The sequence below is a fragment of the Micropterus dolomieu genome, linkage group LG02 (genome assembly GCF_021292245.1).
Source record: "Micropterus dolomieu isolate WLL.071019.BEF.003 ecotype Adirondacks linkage group LG02, ASM2129224v1, whole genome shotgun sequence".
In the NCBI taxonomy this organism is placed as follows: domain Eukaryota; kingdom Metazoa; phylum Chordata; class Actinopteri; order Centrarchiformes; family Centrarchidae; genus Micropterus; species Micropterus dolomieu.
The window spans coordinates 28,307,296-28,328,492 of NC_060151.1; the positions used below are offsets into that span (position 1 = coordinate 28,307,296).

A 21,197-nucleotide genomic window follows, 5' to 3' on the forward strand; every position below is an offset into this window, starting at 1 on the left:
CGGGGATTAATTCCCATTCAGAAACAAGCACATTAATGATGTTGGATGATAAGGTCTGGCTCAAAGCCGGTGTTCCAGTTCATCCTCAAAGTGTTGGATGGGGTCAAGGTCAGTCACGTTCTTCCACACCAACTGGGAAAACTAGTTCTTGTGCACGGGGACATTGTCGTGGGACAAACACAAACTGTTAGAACAGTAATAATATCACTGTGTTCTCTTCACTGCAACTAAGGGGTCTAGTCCAAACCAGGAAAAATAGGTCCAGACTGTACACAAATGTATGTAGGCAGAGGTGTCCACACACAACTTTGGCCATATAGTATGGCTAGGCAATGCAATTAGCAGCTAACTGGACTTGATTAATGGATTTTAAATGTGTGGCAGAGTCCTTGTGACCATATTCTCTCCACTGTAAATGATAGGCATGAGGGCAAAAACTACAAAAGAAGACCCGGGCTGTAAGAAAATCCAAATTTTCATTTAAGAAACTGAGCCTTTATTTTCTTTGTGAATCATAAAAATCAATCCGAACATCAATTAAATCAGTAAACATCCATAAAATGATTGAATCACATGCTGGGCAAATTATTGTAAACAATCACCAGAAACATGGAGGAAAAATTAGAAACTAAAATGATTATCAGAAATACAGTAAACTCAGGGGCATCCCACGTAACAGAAGAAGAACAGAAATAAAAGAAAAAACAACATGGATTGTCAGTTAAATGAAACTGCTTACATGCAGATGTTGTCTGCCAAGCTGCTTTTCACAAGATGAGAAGCCAGCAGTCGATATGTTTAGGGCAATAAAATGACCCCATAAAAAAGGCACGTTTCACAACTCCAAACAGGAGTCATCAGAAAAACATTTAAAATATTCAATATCTAATCATTCACTCACACACACACACACACACACACACACACACACACACACACACACACACACTTGTGTACTACTTTGTCTTCAGATTGAATTATGAAAATCTATCTATTGTTAAAATGGCTGTACTTTGCATTCGGATGGTTCAACTTCAGGTGTAGAGGAGAAAAAGACCTGAAACATCAGAATATGGGAGAACGAAAACGAAACGGCACAAAAGTAGGAACGTAAACAAATAAATGACATTATGATGATGTTTTATGTGCCTCTGCCGTACAGGGACTGTTACTGATCCGTCCATTTCCACTCCAATTTGACAAATACTGACAGGTGCAAAAAGACAGAAACAGTTTAAACAAGATAAACAGTCGTGTGGTGACAATAAAGTTGACAACACCACAAAGCAGAGGCACCTCTATAACCTTCAACAGTGCTCCAGTAAGTCTAAAATTCACGAGTAGAAATCTTGGAGTTGCAGTACCTTAAAAATACTCCAGTCACAGGACATTACCTTTCAATTTAAACTGCATTACAGGAGTTGATGAAAAAGCTGCACAACCTCCCTAACTGCTCCACAAGCCACTGAACTACTGTACACTCTAATACAGACTTTGCATTTTAATTGACGACAACTGTATTGGCATTTAAATACAAAGCTGTGAAAAAAAAAAAATAGTGTTGTGTTGCTGTGTGGATGACTGTGTGTGTCCCTTTTACCACAATTAAGACCCGTTTATGCTGGACAAAAAAACCCCTTACACCTGCTAACATCTGGCATTCGTCTTCTGTGTGACAGGGTACAGTCGGCATTCACTTCCAGGTCAACAGACTCTGCAGTAGTCATGGGTATTTATTGGGTCCGGCTTGAATTTGCATTGATGTCAATATGACACCCGGGTGGACTTTTCAAAGACAAACTCATACTGGCAATGTGAAAGGACCCTATTTTTAACAAGTTTACCTATGTTTAATGCACATATGTGCTAATTAAAGGATAAAAAGCGCACCCTAAAGCTCTGATTCGTGGTAACAGCATAAATCTTGACATTTAAGGGACATACAGTGGGAAAATTTCCAAGGAAAGCTGGGTGACGATTGTGATAAACATTTACCATATCTGACCTGAGGTAAAGATGGAGCATGACCCATTATTATGGATGCTTTCAGAAGAAACATTTAGATAAAAAAAATAAGCTGTTTGTAAAGTGGATTTGTTGCTGAATACGTCATGTCAACAGGTCAAATGAGCTCCGAAATGCTGTGTCACTTAACCATAAAGCAGCTTTGCAGACAAGCATAACATTTTTCACATTTCGACAACCAAGATGTTGATGATATAAACAAATAATGGGCAAGGTGGAGGCGAAAACGCTCTGCAGAGTGGCGTTTCTTCCGCTGAGTCAGTTAGACTCTTGATCCGAAACTTGACTGTGCCATTGCGCATATATCCATTCACACTTCAACATATTAGTTCTGTCAGACCACTACGAGTTGACCGGTAAGGCAACATAAAGCAGAAGTATTGTTGTTGCTATGGTTACCTGCTGTTTAATATACATTGAGTTTTGAAGCTGTGTCTGTGCCTGAAATCGTCCGTTCACTTATTCAGCGTTCCCTACATCATAAACACATTTTGCAGTTCGCTTTGCAGTGAGCAGTAAAATGAGATTTCGGACTCATTTTTCACCATCGCTATGTTTTGGTATCTACATATTTCCATTCCATAGAGGAATGAATGGAATGAATAATTTCTGACGGCACTAAACAGAGCATAAACTCAGGGTGGTGATATTGGACACAGCATTTGATTAAACTGTTGACTGGAGCTATGTAAATCCAACAACATCCTGAAGTTTGGTGAAGCAACACTAATGGACAACCTTACATTTAAATTAGGTAATTTTATCCAAATTGCAAACAAACAAACCTTTAGTGGTTTACCGGGTTTTATTTGTCCAGGTTTTGAGATCTGTCTCTGAGATTTCTACCCCCACCCAATTACAGTGGAGCGGAATAAAATTTTATTTCTGAAAAGCAACATTTCTTTCTGGAGAAATTTCCCTTGTTACTTTGGATAATCCACAGACCCCAGAATGAACAGTTTTCAGGGGAAACAACTTTCTACAGAAGAAACAGTCCCCATGACACCAGTCTACAATCTGTGGATTATCCAGAGAAACATGGACACGGTTTCCACTAAGACACAAACAAATGTCCCTCATGGTTTTTTGTACTTGAACCAACCCTTAAAGAAGCATTTCACTAATAATAATTAATTATAAAAATCATAAAATCAAAATAAGAGGCAGAAGTCCATCAACATAGGCACAACTCAAGAGAGGAAGCTGCCAAGTGTCAGAGAAATCAGCATTACTAGTACAGTGGCAGTAACGTCACTTCACTTTTGGCCACTGATGCCTTCCCCATATCCGGAGCTGAAACATTGTAGATCACTTTTATCCTGTCAGGTGTTGGGCTGTGTGATGGATACAGTATGAGGCTGACAGAGCTATGAATGGGTGCTGAGCAGTAAGACGGGAGACATGACCGTTGTGTGAACTACAGGAGCGAGTGCCAGGTGATAAACAGAGATGGAGCTCTTCCTGGAGGCCTATCTGTCAGTGGATCTGTCACGGACGGAGCTCCATTCCTCACAAGGGGAAGAGGAGATCGGAGGCAGCCTGGGCTGAGGAATACATACACATCAGCCCTGAAAGACAGATCACGCCTGGTTTCACTCCTTTTTCTTCTTCTGTTGGTTTCTGATCCAATTTGATTATCAGGCTGTGTAGATGCCAAGCAGTTTAGCAACAGAACACCAGTCTGGATGTGACAGGCTCTTTTTCTTGTTGCTACTCTGCTCTCTAAATTGCTTTCATATATTTTTATTGGAACATTCTGCACTGAAGGTCCATTGGATCCCTCACCATCTTGACACCGTATACCTTTTTCATAGACTGGGATTTGAACGAGGCATACTAAAATAAAGAACTACAGGATGGAGAACCCACAGATCTCTTAAGGCTTCAGTCTCCTTCAAACAAAGTGTTTGTTGGACTGTCAACCAGTGTCTGACAACCCTGCCCTGAACCTTTATAATGTCAGAATCCCTGAAACTTTATAATGACAGAAGCAGGAGTCGCATCCAACAAGTTTTGTAACTTTTGAAAACAATGCGACAAGCAAGCCAACATTATGGTGTGTATCTGATCATGCTACACTTAGTATGAACTAGATTGTTTGAAGCATACTGAACCCTTAAGATATCGTTTTAAAAAGTGTTCATATGTGTGTTTGTTCGCAAAATGGCCCTTTTCAATTCCCTTTCATTGTTGTCATGCACTGTTCCAACTTTTTTGACAGAACAAAAAAAAACTCGACTTGGTCCCTTTTAACAAATTTGATAAATTACTCTTAATTACATATATTATGCAACAAAAGTCCCATAAAAAGGCACACTGTCCAACCAGCAGCAAGTAAGGCCTCGTGTACAGGAATACAGAGACTGGCCAGACAGATATACATTTTTTTTTTTTTTTAAAGACAGTTCTTGGAAGAGTGACTTCTCATAACTTGTTGTCAGTCAGGATAATGTTGACTGTAACAAATATGAGGCAGGAGGCGGCCCACAATAAAACAAACCACACCCAAAAGGCATGGCGGAAGGGAGACCGGTGCTTGTTGACGGCATCCCTGCCCATCACGGGCTCCAGATGACGTCTAGCGTAATACACAAGGCAGGCTGGGATAATGTACTGGATTCCTGTGCCAGCATAGGATCCTGTAATGCCCACCAGGGACTCCAAATTGTGGGTGCAGAAGGCCACCACGATCGGGGGCACCAGGGTAATGAGGGGAAACACGACACGGTCCACCACCCACGGGTAGGTGCCGCCATCCCGGTGGAATAGGGTCTTCCAGTTGTTGCGAAGTGTGACGGCAATGATTGGGAAGTTGGTGCTGATGGTGAAAACTGGGAACAGGCCCAGGAAGTAACGCAGGAATGGAATATCCAACACGTTGCAGTTGTCCGTGAAGTTCAGGGTGTACATGTCGTGCAGCAGTGAGCTGTCAAAGCAGAAGATGGCGGTGAATGAGAGGAGGACGTAGAAGCCCAGGATCAGGGTGTAGTCCGCAAACACCAGGGTGCCGACACGTTTCTTGTCAGAGATGGGCGTCACAAGGGAGGGCAGGGAGTGTTGACACATGAAGGAGTAGACGCACACCCCGAACAGGTTGGGCACCCCAGAGAAGGAGGCGACTGGCGGGTGGCCCTCGCCGGTGCCTTTACCAATGCGGATGAGAGCCAAGATGATCATCATGGTGAATGCTGTAAGAAGACAACAGGGGAGATGGAATTAATTACAAACTTTGACGGCAAATTGCTCAAAAAGATGAGAATTGGACATAAACCCACAGTGCCTCCAAGTTTGAATGAGGTGGCGGTGGTATAACATAAAGCCTCATACTAAGTCCTCTGTGTCCTTTGACGGTCAAGCCATTTACTGGCTGTTCGCATAGGCAGCCGCTTGAGACTTAATTTGTAAAACTGTTTAAAGTGAGACTGTGTAACTTTTGCTGAACCAGGGTTATTTCAGGATAATTGCATTTCATTTCATAAAACGTTCTTGAGTCGGTTGCTTTAAAGACGTCACCTGACCTGAGTAAAATGTTCTGGGACATTAGCCACAATAAGCCACTGAACACAACAATGCTTATTAATTCAACTTTTCATTTGTTAAAGGAATATTGGGAATATTGTGTCCCCATCAATAAAAGGGACAGAAAGAGAGTGCTATAGCTACTGAACTCATCAAAACATATTGATTAAATCAAGTGCAGACTTTTCCAGCAAGTCAGTGTTGCTAATTTAATTTTCACGTAAAATAAAACTGATGGGGCAGCCACTTCAGTATTTTTGGACATCTATTTCCCAGCTTGCAACCATCATCTGTATTCTTCTTTTCTTTTTAGTTGGACAAACCCCAAGCAGAAGGCAGCTACATATTAGGTTCATAGGGCAAGTTCTGTACTCTGTGTCCATATTGGAGTCACGAGGTGATAAACAAAAAGATGCCCTTGTTCTGGCCTGGGGATTGTGTAGACAACAGATGCAGTAGCAGGCCACGTCTTTTGGCTGGTCAATGAGGATAACGTGTGTTTTTTTTTTTTACCATCTCCCCTTCATGTCTTGCTGCCTTCCCTGCACTGCACTATTATGTTCTTGTCCAATGCCAAACTCTACCCTGCATGCATGCCAACAAGGCAAAGCTTAGCTGCAGAATAACGATAAGGGGTTGATGTGCTAGGATATTGCAACAGTCCTCGGTCTGCTTGGGGCCAAACCCTCAAATTACCCTTTTATTTAGCTGCTCCCTAATCCAACCACCTTTGTTCCTCTCTTCCACAACTCATTAATTCCAAAACGTCCTCGTTATTATTCTACCACTGTAAAAGGAAATATTGTATTAATCTAAAAGAGATCAGTGTTGACTTAGTGAAATCATTTGGGTTACAGTGGCCTGGTCCAGTATGTACTGCACTTGGTGCACCCCTCATGCTGCAACAATATTATGGGTAGCATTTTTAAACACTAACATAATACATAATTAACTAAAGATTGGGCTGTGGAAGACAATAAATATGTCATGAGCATTTTTCCCCATGGTCATTCACTCCTTCACACATCATCTGGCAGTTTGTTCATGTTTTGTACTATAAAGCTACATCCATTTTCCACCATAGTCTATCAATCAATTTCCACCAGTCACAAAAATGGACCTGGTAGCACCAGTTGTACAGCGGCTTGTTTGTCTTATAAATCTGGTTCAGTACCAAAACATGTGTTGAACTTCCAGAAGACACAAGACGTGCCGTGACTACAACTACTAGTTTGATTTAAATCCATGTTGATTGAATCTTTAGCATTCATCATTAATCTTGAACGCACATCCTGAACTTCTTTTTACTCCTTCAGTTTAGAATCAGTTTTGATTTCTCTGATCTCTGATTTCTATCCTTTTGATATGTGTTTTAGGTTGTATTTTTTCTATTATGTTTTTGATTTTTTTTATGTAAAGCAATTTGATTGTGCGTGACCTGCTATTAAAATAAATTTTCCATACCTTGTTCATACTAAATTTCAATGTGGTATCAATACGGATGTTAAAACACTCCATCTACTGCTTTAAAAAGGGAAGGTAATATACCACATGTGAATAAAACTCATTCGCCCAGTGTGGAACTGCCTTCCAGCTGTTTTTCCCTGAAACACCAGGCATAAAAAACCAACTAGGGGACATTTCATGGCCAGGCATAAAGTCACTGGAGCCAGGTGAAGATAGAGAGGCCTCTTCATGTGTCTCCACCTCCTGCTGTTCACATCGCATCTCCAATTGATTGTGCCTCTCTGGCAACTAGCATGAGCGTGTCTAAAGGAGACCTCTGAGCGTGGCATGCGGTCCTGTTACGGGCTGACAGTCATGTGGCCCGGTAAGTCATCTAACCTCCACACTCACTTAATCAGCCGTGACACCAGGAGTTAGTCATAGCCCTGTGACGGCTAGCTGCCAGCTCCTCAACTTTCATCCTCAAACCATCCTTTAGACACAGGGTGACATTTAGAAAGTACCACTCAGGTCATAATTTGCTACACGTATGCAGAAAATGATTCTATACCATACACTTCCATGCACTCTGTGAGACTGGCTGTAATAATGAAAGAGTGAGATCCCTGCTGCCTTTTATGGAAATATTTAAAAAGGGCAAGTACAGCAGGTCTTAGAGTAGTGTTTTGTAGTGTCTTTTTCCAGCACAGGCAGCGGTGCTTGCTCAGGGTGGAGGGTGTGCAAGCTGGGAACCAGAAGTTTCAAACAAGCTCTATTAATTAGCTAGTGTGTGCTCTTGCAGTGACACTTTAATGTCTTTCAGGAGGATAAAACCCATTCCAATTATCAGGGGTGGACTGTACAAAGGGAACGAGAAACTGTCAGCAGCAAAAGGCATTCGGGACAGAGGTGAGTGTCTGGAAAAAGGTTTACAAGAATAGAAGTGTCTGTGAGGGATTAAGAAAGAAAGAGAAGCCGAAGAAGAACAACTGGAAAGAGCTACTGTGTATCAAGACTGAAAAAAATTGTGACTAAAACAATTTATAATCCGCACAAAACTAAAAGACGAGAGGCATAAAGCAGAACTAAAACAAGGAGTACACCCAAGAAAATACCTAAAATAACAACCACGTGTCGTTGATGCAAACCACCCAAAAGTGGATCATTCTGAAAACGCTAGCCTCGTGTTGTAGTGTGTTGGGGAAAACCACACAAGCCTCCTAAGACTTTTTTGGGGGGGGGTTGTGTGGTAGTGTGGTAACTTTCAGCTTTTACGTTTAACGTGATCACTCATTTTAAATATATCCATGTAGCCAAACACACAATACAGGTCTGCAAACCTGTAGCACAAGTGTTCAATGCTCAGTGCATCTTTGGCTAACATCCAATGTAATCACTGGCTCTGGGGAAAGCTCTGCGAGTTGCAAACCTTCCCGCTCTGACCTCAACCCTCCTTGAGAGGTCAAATCGCTGGGCAACAGACCAACCCTCAAAGACACGACACACGAATGTGTTCTCCAAGCCCTGGATGATACAGTATGCCTCTTTTTTGTGGACCAACAGTCCAAAACCTAAAGATATTCAACTTTCTGTCGTATGACAAAATCTACAAATTCTCACATTTGAGGAGATGAAACCAGAGAATATTTGTAAAGAATTATCCACCACTCGATGAATTGATTAATCATTGAAGCTCTACACATATTATTTCTCTGAAAAGTCTAACCAGATTTCATTTTAATATTGGTGTCTTTTGAGGCCATAATATGTTGGAGATACGCAAAAATACATTTAGTGTGTGAACGAGCCATCACTAGAACCCATCTGTCTGTTGCTGTCGCTCCTTCTGCCTTTTTTCTCCTTCAAACTCTCACCTTCTTTCCCACCTTTCTGTCCGTAAGAAAGCTATGTGTGATCCACCGAGCACAGCCACCTGTCTGCCTGCTGTACCCGACGGAGAAAAGAGGTACAGGACAGGAGAAAGAGAGCTTTTCTCCTCTCTGACACCAACACTTGCAGGAAGGAAACAAGCATGGGGCATTTAATTAAGAGTGCCTTGGGGTGGTTGAGCACTAATACATTACCTAAAGCACCTTTGTGCAAGTCCAGCCAAGATTAAGATGCTGCAATACAGCCTGTGAGAAAGGACAGCAAGGCTTGTTGTACTGGTAAAGCTTACAGTTAATGAGCCTGAATAACTAAATAATATTCAGAATCCCTGCAAATTGCAAAATTAAAAGCTAACATCTCTTTTTTTCTACCCACAATTCAAAAAGGTTTATGCTAAGAAGAGGCAGAGAACTCATTAATCTTACTTAAGACACAGGAACTAATCCCTTATTTTTCAAAGAAATTGAAAGTCAATCAGATGGTAGAGAGGAGCTGAACACCAAGAACAAAGCCACTAGAATGAAGCTTTTCATAATGTGCTCATTTGTCACCGACTCTCAGCTGTATCATGCTACATGAGGTGGGCAAATCACGTCTGCCCGTGACTCTCACTGCACTCACTGCACCTATAGCTGTGAATCTCAAGGCTGAAGCTCAATGCAGCCATGGAATTATAGCGTATTAGCTATGATCGCCTTGCAAGCGGGAACAAGAAAACAGAGTCTGGTACATTATTTACATAGTAAATTCACTACAGCCTCCCAGGTCACTGGATTGATCAGCATTAATCTAAATTGGTCATCTCTTCTTGCCTGTCCCCTATCTTGGATTGTTATGTCTTACTGTGAATTGACAGGATGAAAGAGACCCTTTTAAAGATGCCATTGACTCTCATCTCACATATTTCAATGTCACCCACTACAACCCAGGAGCAACACCCATCTTTCCAAAGATTCTCCACAATGGATCAGAGGCAATGAGCTATTTATCTCTGCAGATATCTATCGGGATACAGTGATTACATGCACTTTCAAATTGACATGCTGGGCCACGCCAATACTCTCCAGTACACTTGACATGAAACGACAGGAACTGAGTAAGTATCAAACAGCCACATATCACGTCCATGTAACTATTGCCCGTCAATCTTGCAGCCTGTGATTTATATTACATAGATGTGGATGGCAATGACCTTGTGAGGAATACTTCCACTTAACAACCATCCAGAGGGGGCCCTTACAGCTGTATTCTTACTGGTTGCAAACAAAGCTGTCGCTGTTAAGCCAAGGCTGGCACACACTCTCAATGCCCCAAGGAGTCATTGCCTGCGCACGGAGAAGGATTCTTCAGCGGCTATCTCAGACGAGATGGGATTCCTGAACTCAATTAATGAGTAGAAAATGGTAGAAGGTGAGAGGTGATCAATCTCATGTGCGACGGAGCACTAGAAAGCTGCAAGTTGGGGGGTCTCGCTCCTTGGAGAGAATGACTTGGAGCAATTTATTGATAATAGTGAGAAGGTCAAGGACTTCCCAGCCGTGCTTGAACGCCTGAGAGGAGTGACATTGCTGGGACAGTATTTCAGACACTAGATGAAACACATTGTACTTCAATGCAACGCAAGGGAAAGTGGAGTTTTTACTTGTCTACGTCACCAAGTACATGCTCATGGTGGGAACTGTTTGGTCTATGTTATTATCACAAAATAAATGGTTTAGACCTGCTATATGAAAGTGCAATGAGATAACTTCTGTCATGAATTGATTCAAAGGTTCTGGTGATGCTGCACTACCGTTTTCTCATCTCCTTCGCCTGTAGTGGTTTTAGAGGCACAGCAATCATCCCTTCATTAATTAGGAGAGACACTCCTTAAGCTCTCTTGGAGAGGTAATTGGTAGCCCTGGCCCTTTGCCTGATTTTCACTAAGTCTCAGGATATCTTGCTGTGAGTAGAGCTAGATCACTTCAAACCAGTTGGGACCAGAGCTAGCAGGGCTGCTGCTGCTGCTGCTGTGTTTGTTGGACGACTGGGTCATAAATGTCTGCCTTGCCTCGTAAAAGAAGTTGTGTGATCTCAGATAGGATTATCAGTAAACACAGCAGAGAGCAGCACAGCAGTCAGCCTACAGTTTAGCACTCCTTGCTGCAGCTCAGGTTCACAGGGATGAGCCAGCCAAACCCCATGACCAAACAGCTTCATGAAAACATCAGTTAACTCACTCACCAGTAGAGCCCGACCGATATATCGGACGGTCGATATTATCGGCCGATATGAGCTAATTGCATTTAATCGGCATCGGCCGTTTATAACAGCAGATATATGACTATTAAAAAAAAAAAACTAGAGTCAGATCCTTCACTCATGTCATGGGTGTTGAATAGTTTGCCCACTAGAGGGCGACCAGCTGCAGCTCCCCTGTTAACTACACTGCCTCACCACAAAAACCACAGAAGAAAACAATCAGCTGACCGGAGTTCACCAGAGCTTAAACTCAGCATTTAGAAACACGCAGAGGGCTGTGTGAGCGGTGAGTCGGTCTTTTGTCAAGCTAATTACATGACTTTAATAAAAACAGACCTAGTCACTTCTCCTCTCCTGAAAACATTCATGACCTGCTAACCCTCCCGTATTTTACTGCCATCTCCCGGCTTCCTACCAGCTCACAGCAGTTTAACGTTACGGTAGTTAGGTGTTGAAAGCTACGCTGCTGGACAGACATACTGTATATTTATTTCAAACAGTCCGCATTTGTCACTAGTTCATCACGTAACGTTACAGCAGCCAACGCTGCCCGTTGCTAAATTAACCACAATGCCGTTAATGTCATGTTTATCAGTGGAGGAGCGGTAACATTAATAAGCCGTTAAACTATAGTTTCTGACGTATTCTAAATATATCTGCGTATATAGTTATAACGTTAGTTAAATGAAATCTCATAGTTGCAGGTCCTCGTTGTAGACATTCCTGTAGTATTAGATGCATTCAGCAGCAGCTCACTGTATGCTAGACGACATGACTTATACCGATGGTGGTTAAATGGTTTCACGTAGCTTTGCTTATAATTAAAGAGTGCTGGTAAAGGGATGGACTAGATGTGAATGAGCTACATTGAAATTATGGCAGATTATGGGTAAAGTGAAATACACATGCTTATTCTCTCTCACCCTCTCTGTTTACTGACGGCTGAAAAAGTTGCACCTTCTAATAGCAAATATTTATTGATGTGCATTTGTTTACATGTTCACCGTTTTGAGACTGTAAATCGATTTTATTAACATTATCCATTTAGGAAAAGGTTTTATAGCCCACATAAATACCAGCTTTCAATATCAGCCTGTTTCAAGTGTAGTTTATACAGTAACGAGGTCTACTTTCAAAATCATTCTTAAAATCAAAATATCTGCTCATAAATCGGTTCTTTTTCACTTTAATATTGGTATTAGCCCCCAAAAACCCATATCGGTCGGGCTCTACTCACCAGAACTCTAAAAGTATGTACATAATCCACAGATAAGACATAAATACACCTGTCTCTGCAGCCTCCAAGACAAGGAACAATCCAAATAATTCACACGTTTAAAAAAGGGTAATAAATGATCTGCTTGTGTCACTACTGCTATATATCCTTTCATACAACTTCCACTTCATTGTGAAGCACTGAGTCAGTGTGGTTGGTAGGAAGGCAATTTTGTTTGTTTGTTTCATTGATTTAAATGTCATACTAAAAATATAAAAAAATTGTTTAACTTTAAGGCAATGTCACATTTTGGGTCTCTAAGATATCTAGCGCTGGAAGAATAAGTCAAGTGATGGAAAATTAAAGTCTGGCAATTGATTCATCAGTACGGTTATTTATTAAACAGAACAGCAAAGTATTCTCTGGTTCCAGCTTCTCCAGTACAAGAAAATAAGACATCAAAATGTTCAGATCTATCAGTATGTCGTTATGGTAAAAGTAGTAAATGAACATTTAACATCGACATTTAAATTTTGCATTTTGTTCACTGAAAAGGGAACAATTGTTTGTGAGTGAAGCAATAAAGGAGATACCAAATGGAAATAATGTATAAGAAATGTAACGTAGGTAGTTTTGTCTTTGCCCACTACATTAGCACAGGATTAAAATCAAATTAGAGGCTCACAGGTTCAGGATTTAAGCAATTTATAACAAGTACGAACAAATTGCTTCTTTTTGCCAAGGAATGAGTGGCAACTCTGAGGTAAACAAGACCCTGAGGTCACCGACCATAATTAAAGGCTTAGTTGCTGGGTATAGATTCAATTGATCATGTTCTTCAACCAAAGCAGACATCCACCAAACATTCGCCTTATCACCCTGGAACTCATCTCAGCAGGAAGTCAAACATCTCATCAAGAAAAGAAACATCAATATTAAGCAGGGATGGAGGACAGGGGCACTAACTAACTAACTGGAAGTCAGAACAGTGACAGTGGCCGTGATCACGTTGCCATTTAGTTACAATCAAAAGAAGTGCAATGATTTAATACGTGGCTGACAACAGCAGCGTCACAAAAGACCGAAAGGAAGTATGTTTTCCAATCTGGGTTTTTTTCCCCCCCTTAAAAGTAATTTTTCAGGACCTCTGATCTGTGGTTCTGCTGTACGGTTCATGGAGGCCTGCTCATTTTTCACCATTCCCCTGTGAGCTGCATGCTCTGGACACACTGAACTTTCTATTCAACCAGCCACCAGAGTCCTCTCGACCTTCGCAAACAATATCTCCCTCCCTCATCCATCTAAAATGGCACCGATAAGCTGTGAACATATCTGAGAGGGACCCTCTTAGCTCCTTCTATTCTACTATGTTAAAGTAAACTAAGAACATTAGATGGATGGTGAGGCCCATGGATCACTGAAGCTATCGCTCTTCAAATGATGATCTTTCTTCTTTTTGCAGAAGAAATGGTGCTGCTTACTATATTTCACAAAAAGAATCAGTCTATCACTGTCAGGTAGTCAAGCAGATTAAATCTACTTCCGTTAAAAGATAAAAAATGAAAACTTTGTACTGCATTTACAGTCTTACTCTTTGTACAAGTATTAAACAGCAAATTCTTGAAAGCTCTTGTAAATAGCTCAGAAAAGATGCTTCAGAAAATAAAACCAGTGGTATGATGTTGTTTTCATCAAGGAACACCTCTGAAATTAATGTGACAGTTGCCCTAGGGAAGCACAAGATCCATATGCCTCTGAATTAACTGTTAATATCGACAGCAGCCACTCTGAGGCTTCAAACTGCTATCCATCCATCCATCCCGGGAGAGATGGACGAAAGTGATTAATACTCGTTTACTCGAGTGAAGAGGCTGTTAACTTATTCCCTTCCTCATACCACCAATTAGGAAAGGTCTCTGCTTGTGTCAGTGTGGAAGTAGGACAGCGCTCCGCGAGTAAACGGCAGGCGCTCTATTGAGAGTAACCATGGCAACGGCTTTCTGGAAACTCACAAACAGCGAGGATCGGTCTCTCTTCCAATCATCTGTACTGCGCGTTGCGTACAAAAAGTTCAAGACAATTCAACTTCGGCAGCGGGCGGGCATGTGCGTGAGGCGAGCACAACCGTGACAGTTTCATGGGAACGCGCCCGCTTGTCGCTGCGTCTTGTGTTCGACCACTTCACCTCACTCTAACAGGGACACTTGCTACTGAACATAGACTGTTTATGCTGCTCCCTGATAAAAAAAAAAAAACGTTTCTGCTTATACCCATTCAGAAAAAAAACTGAAAAACTGGACTCTGATGGTAACTTGTTTTAATAAGCTAGATAAAAGGTAATGCCCTGGCAGTGGCAAATAGCTTTGGTTTTAATATTTGATTTGATTACATTGATGTTTAAGTTGAGATTTACTTTTTTAATTTAAATAAAAAAAAATTAAATAAAATTTAAATATTTAAGAAATATTTTTTTGCTACCGTGCAAAGGGAATACTGCTGGTAAAAAGCACCTTCTTTGCTTAAAGAGTTTGCAAAACCACATGTGTTTGCAAACCACATATATATATATCTATCTATCGTTTTATATATATATATATATATATATATATATATATATATATATATATATATATATATAAAACTAACTCTCAACTAACTCTATTTCACATCTCATTTGGATTTATTTGTACAGATTGTGAAGCCTCTTGAGGCATATTTGTGATTTGTGATATTGGTCAACATAAATAAAATTGACCTGACAAGATTTGTGTGCAGTTAGAAGCTTGTGACAAAATAAATATACTGTGAATGCCTGTCTGTAAATTTAGGTAGTGCAATAACAGACTGGTAACATTTCCTGGTGACAAGTGTCAAAGATCCCAATCTAAAGCAGTACTTCATGGTTTCATGTCACTTGCAAAAAAATGCTTTATCAAAAGGGTTAATGTAATGCAGCTACATTTACACTGCAACTGTACAAGATTTTGGATTGTTATTACACTGCGCTGAAAAGAGAGACATAAAGGTTAACAAGAATTTTCAAAAGTCAATGAATGATGGATGGCGTTTGAGTCTTTCAGTATGCGCCACATAAACAGTTGGAAGAAGAAGAAAGAACTTGTGAAGGGGTGCTTGTTCTGGGTAAAAAGGGGTGTTAAGTTTCTCTTTATTATTTAAAAAATTATACTGAAGGCATTATTATGACTTTCTTACAGACAGTAGAGAGATGACAAGATATGGGGAGGAGAGATGCAACAAAATCTCCCTGGACGTGAACAATGGACTAGTGTTGTAGTACTCGAGACCGGTCTTAAGACCACTTTTTCATGGTCTTGGTCTCGTCTGCTCGGACTCGGGATTTTATTTCAAAACTAGTCAAGACCATAACTTTGGGAATATCAATAAATTGATTTTGCATGGTCTGATTTACTTGTTATCTTCGATTATATATAAATTGTATTGCTTCAAATGCAACCAATAACCATAATTAAAAATGTGCTGTTACCGTTAACGACTGTCAGCCCTACCCGCGTTGGTCAGCATGGAAAAGGAGTGTTGAATAAAGATGCTTAAGTTGATTTCAGCTCTTAGTGTTTGTGCGTGGGTGTTTTAAAGGGAATGTAGATTTTTCAGATCAATCTGAGAAGTACCTATGATCTTGTTCCACATTTGTTTGTGTGTCATGTAATGTGGGGAACTGGTTGTTGGTCTCGCCATCCCTTGGTCTCGACTTGGTCTCTGCCTCTAAAAGTCTTGGTCTTGTCTCAGACTCATTAAATTCTTGACTTGGTCTCGGTTTGGCCGTCTTGACTACAACACTACCAAGGATGTTGAAGTTCTTTAAAGAAGTTAATTATCATTATGACTTCAAATGTAGTTATTTTATTGGTTTATTCTTATTGTATTGTTTTGAGTTTAAAAAAACAAACAAATGTAGTTAAATAAAAACTTGACATAATAATCCATCCATCCATCGTCAACCACTTATCCTGCCTACAGGGTCACGGGGGGCTGGAGCCAATCCCAGCTAACGTCGGGCGAAAGGCGGGGTACACCCTGGAGAGGTTGCTAATCCATTGCAGGGCCACACATAGACAACCAGTCACTTGACATAATAATAACATATGCAAATGCATCTCTAGGCAAACAATAGAGAACAAAACAAGTGAACGCCCTAAACAATACCACGCTCCTGGTCCCTAAGATTCATTTTGAACCTCCAGAACCAAGCCTGCCAGTGTTGTCACTTTTCGTGCGGATCACTAGTGTCTCAGATATTCGAGGTGACACCCTTCAGGTCATTACCCGCTGTGTGCTGAAAAGAGAAGAATGGTTGAATGCATCATTCCTTATTAGTTTTGTCACAAATTACTTTGTAGTGCATTTATAGCAGTGACTGACAAAAATGGGTACAGATGGCCTGAGCCCCAACGCTGCCCTTCACACCACTTTCTATTTTAATTTCGGAACGATTAAAAAACAAAAAGTGACTACAGTCAGGTGTTCTGGGTTGTAAAACGGTGTCACGCTAACCCAGGCTAATGGCTACTCTATTGAAAATCACAGCGTGTTACAGGCAGCACAGCAGCAGGCAGTCACACTATCACTCATGTTCGGTGCAAAAAAACAGGGCTCACTGGACAAGAAGGTGACTATAGTTGAGTGGCAACGAATGTGACAAGGCCAGAGCCGAGGGCAGGAGGCAGGGCCCCAACACACCAGCCAGCTGCTAACCCTGACATCAAACACACCACGTCCCCTCACAGGGCAACGCAGGTGACTGCAGGTGTATCCAGGGAGTGGTGAGTAACGGTCAGGAGGGGAGGTGGGGTCTTATGTCCACAGAGTGTTAAACAAAATACATCCTGAGACTCAGGATCACACAGACAAATGACCAAATTGAGTATATGAAGTGATATTCCTCTCAGAGTTAGCAGTTTCCTCATTAAGAGAAAAGCAGCTATGATTGGCTTGAGTTCAGTCACGTTTTCATCATTTTTAGCAAAAAAAGATAACTAAGAAGCTTTTACAGCCACCTCTCCAGCCTGCAGGGGACGAGTGTTTGATACTACAAAGGCAGAGCTAGAGTGGAGTTTTACTTTCAAGCTTGGTATTTGTAAAATGGATCCAATGTTGACACATTTATAGCCGCAATAAAATATCTGCAAACACACCTTTGACTGTCTTAACATTTAATTTAAAGGCGCACTTTGAAAACACATGTAAACGGGGGAGTACTGTACGATACTGCAGCCACTTGCTACAGAGCGTTAAAGTGCTTTTGAGAGCAGAACACCACTTTGCATCAAAGAACTCGTAGCTGCCTAAAAAAAACACACTTGCATATATCTGAAGGGAAACAGTGTCTTAACCATAGACTGTATAAAAGAAGTGGACGTAGTCATAGACTTGAAACTAGTGATTGAGACCATGAACTCATTATGAAAGTGTTCACTGAGGTAAGAAATCAGCTGAGAAGTAGGGTCATTTCACCATTATTTGTAATGGAACCGGACTTCTTTTTGCAACCAGAAGAGTCGCCCCCTGCAGGCCGTTCGATAGAATGCAGGTTTAAGGGACTTCTACATTGGATTCACGTCTCAGACCTGAAGCTTGCCGCTTGGTCTTAACAGCATAATATTTTCTTTTGTCCTCCAGCAGCAGCTCATCCAGAAACACTCCAACAATCTTTCACTCAAACTGTCTTTCCACTCTTTTTATCATTAAAAGGGTGTTATTTTCTTAATTTTGGTGACCAAATCTATCTCCTGTGATTTCACCGTACACACAAATGTAGTTGTTTCTGAACTCAGCCATCGCTACAACAAATGCTAAGGTCAAAGTCACATGATCTGATGATTTATCTAAATAATGTGAACCTTTATGTGGAGAACTATGTGCACACAACTATGATGAGTGCAGTAGGTAAAAGGTAAGCAGGAAGTCTGTCTGTTAAATTTGATAAATGCTTATGTTACATTTTTGGTAGTTATTTTACGGTCCGCTTTCGTTTCCTCTTCCAAAGAAATTATTTTGATCATCTGACTGCTCTTAAATCACCTGACCTCTGACGTCTTTCCACCAGATGTCATCAGTGAACTCTGTGAATACAATGTTTTAATTATTAATAGGAACGATGGCCAGTTGTGATGGCATGTTGTAATAAATTGGAATAATGCTTTAACTCTGCTATAGAACTGCTGTGTATCACCAACATGTCTTTTGTGTTGTTATAAAGTTGAAGTCTACTATTTTCAGTGAATGCCTACATTTCACCAGAAACTCAGAGGGGGTTGCTAGATATAGTGCTTCAGGGGTGTGTATGTTATTGAGGAAAATGTTGGGCTTGGCTAAATAACTGTCTCCTTTTTTTTAAATGTTATTTTTGTTAGTAATGTTTTCCATTATTAGCACGTCATGTCTAAGCCTGTTCAATCCCATCTAATGTAGACCAAGAAAGACAATACCACAGTGTTTTTCTTTGGCTTTTGTTAAAACTGAATTTTTTTTATGATTTAAAACTTCAATCAAAATCTAATTTTATTGGCTGTTGGCTCATGTTATTGATCAAACACATAGAGGAAACACAGAGCTTTGACTGGAGCCATTTAAAATCATTAGCCAGTGTTGTTAGGAGCCCTGCACAGCGACACCACCAATCAAATACATAACATGCCTGGGGAAGGTGAAGAAAGATGAAGAGGAGTGAAAGGTGCAGCCTGCGTTATTTAGCCATCCAGACAGTGGACAGTGTGCGGATGCTGCTGTGATTGTGTGTTGTTTTTGCGAAACGAGCGCGCGCCTGTGCGGGGGTGGCGGGAGCGCCATGATTCAGTAGTGTTGTGATTTTAACAGCGGGTCCAGGACGGGTGGTTTATTTTCGCCCGTCACCAGGTGAGTGACGGTCCAATCAGGCTCGGGACGGGCTGTCAAGCCTGTCAGGCTGAGGAATGAGAGGGGATGGGAATCAAAGACACAGAGCAGGACCGAACCATGATGGACAGACCTGAGCACAGCAGCCACACAGGCGAGAGCAGGAGGGAGCGAGGGATGAAAGAAACATAGGGAGACACAGAGAAAATGGAAATACGTGTCGGTTGAAAAAGAGAGGTAGAACCAAACAGAATTAGAAAAGGGGAGAACGGTAAAAGGCATAAAAAAAAATCAAAATCTTCAACATATCGGTAAACGGAATAATTACTGTTAGCGAAGAAATACTGTAGGATTAGTTTATTCTTACCAATCCAGCGCATGACGGAAGTGAGAATCTGAAGATATTTGGTCTTCTGGGCGTTGAAGAAGGTGAAGGGCCCCAACAGAACAGTGAACACGCTCTGCAGGAAGGGACAGAGAGAAAGTGTTGATTACTCATGTATAAGACAAAATAACATCCTTACTTGCTCAAGATTAGGCAAAAAACAAAACAAAAAGAAGTTTCTAAAAACTCTTTAATTTAACTCTTTAATTGTCAGAAAGGAATGACAGGAATCAAACTCATGGTCTTGTGAAAGCAGACTTTAAGCGAGGACCTTCCTTTACTTTCCAATAATAAGAGCAGGCAAATAGTGAGAAATCAAAAGGAACAGCAGTAAAATGTCACCATGAATGAGGCCGTAAATGTCAGAGCACGGCAGTGAGTACATTTGATTTACAGGAGATGAATATTATGGGCATCTGTGCAACCCTACCTTTGATCTATTTCAAATGTTTAATCAACTGATCCTGTATTTTGCTGTTACATGATTTTAATTACCACAGAGAACAGATGATTCATCAGGTTATTCACTGACAGAAAATTTACTTTATCAATCAATTAATCCTGCTTCTTAAATGTGAGAATGTGCTGCTTTTCACTGTAAGTTATTTGAAGACTTCACCTCTAGGAAATTGTGATTGGCATTTTTTTACTATTCTTTTTATACCGGTAAAGGTTAGAAGTAACCCTCCTTGCCTTCAACATCATGGCCCAATCCCATGTTTGTGTGTTTGCTTGCTTGTTTATTTTAGCTTGCACCTCTGTATTTGACTTGCGGTTGTGATAATTCCCTGACCTACAATTTTGAAATACCACTGGAGACGTATAATTCTTCCAACTGCTGTCAAAATCCCATCAGCTCTCTCAAAGATAGACGAACAGAGAAACAGGTGGACTGATCCATAGTCCACCAAAAATTTCAAATCCTCTCAGGCCAGGACTCTGATTGCCTATCTGATACTTTTCTTTATCAAGAGCTGCAATCAGAGGCAGTGGCTCAGCTACTGCAGCTCCAATTCCATCAGTTCCCCTCACTCCTGCAAACGTATTCCTTTCATCCATTTCTTCCCTCTATTCCCATTCTCTGACGCTCTCAGGTCTGACTGCACAGTTTGAGTGGCATGTGATCTCAGAGGGAGTCACTTGTGTGCCATTTCATCTGAAGAGCAGCAGCCTGCAGGGTTTCAGGGATCTCACCCTCCCATCCAGACTCACACTTACATACACATCTCTGTGAGGACCCAGAATAAGACTCAGTTTAGTGTTGGACATGTAGAAAAAATTAGTCGACATAAGGACTCAAACTATTTAATTTTGTTTTGAGTGTCCAGAGAGATTTTGCCATTAATTTGGTACGTGTCTTCCATGTAATAGCGTCATCTAGCACCATTAGGGTCCTATGATTTCCGCAATGTTGTAAACGCGGACAGCATGTAGTTGCAATTTATAAAAATGGGGGTCTTCCATAGCATTATAAGCATGTTTTTCACTGCACTTTAGGCAAACAAACAGAAAGTACACTGCTATATATTGGTTTAATCTACAAACACCAACTGTCTCTTTCCTCTGCTCCCTGTGTTTCACCTAGAGCGGACACACACACCA

At 41.0% G+C, this 21,197-nt stretch overlaps 1 protein-coding gene across 1 annotated transcript in view; it reads right to left on the minus strand.

The window, feature by feature from the left end:
* Positions 1-473: 473 nt before the first annotated feature.
* The window catches only part of tmem104 (transmembrane protein 104), a 65,227-nt gene continuing 44,503 nt past the window's right edge, over positions 474-21,197 (minus strand). The window contains exons 9-10 of the mRNA XM_046036864.1: positions 19,578-19,671; positions 474-5,213 (exon numbers count right to left, since the gene is read on the minus strand). Coding sequence (XP_045892820.1) covers positions 4,450-5,213; positions 19,578-19,671 — 858 coding nt within the window. The 3' untranslated portion in view covers positions 474-4,449. The remainder of the gene's footprint in view (positions 5,214-19,577; positions 19,672-21,197) is intronic.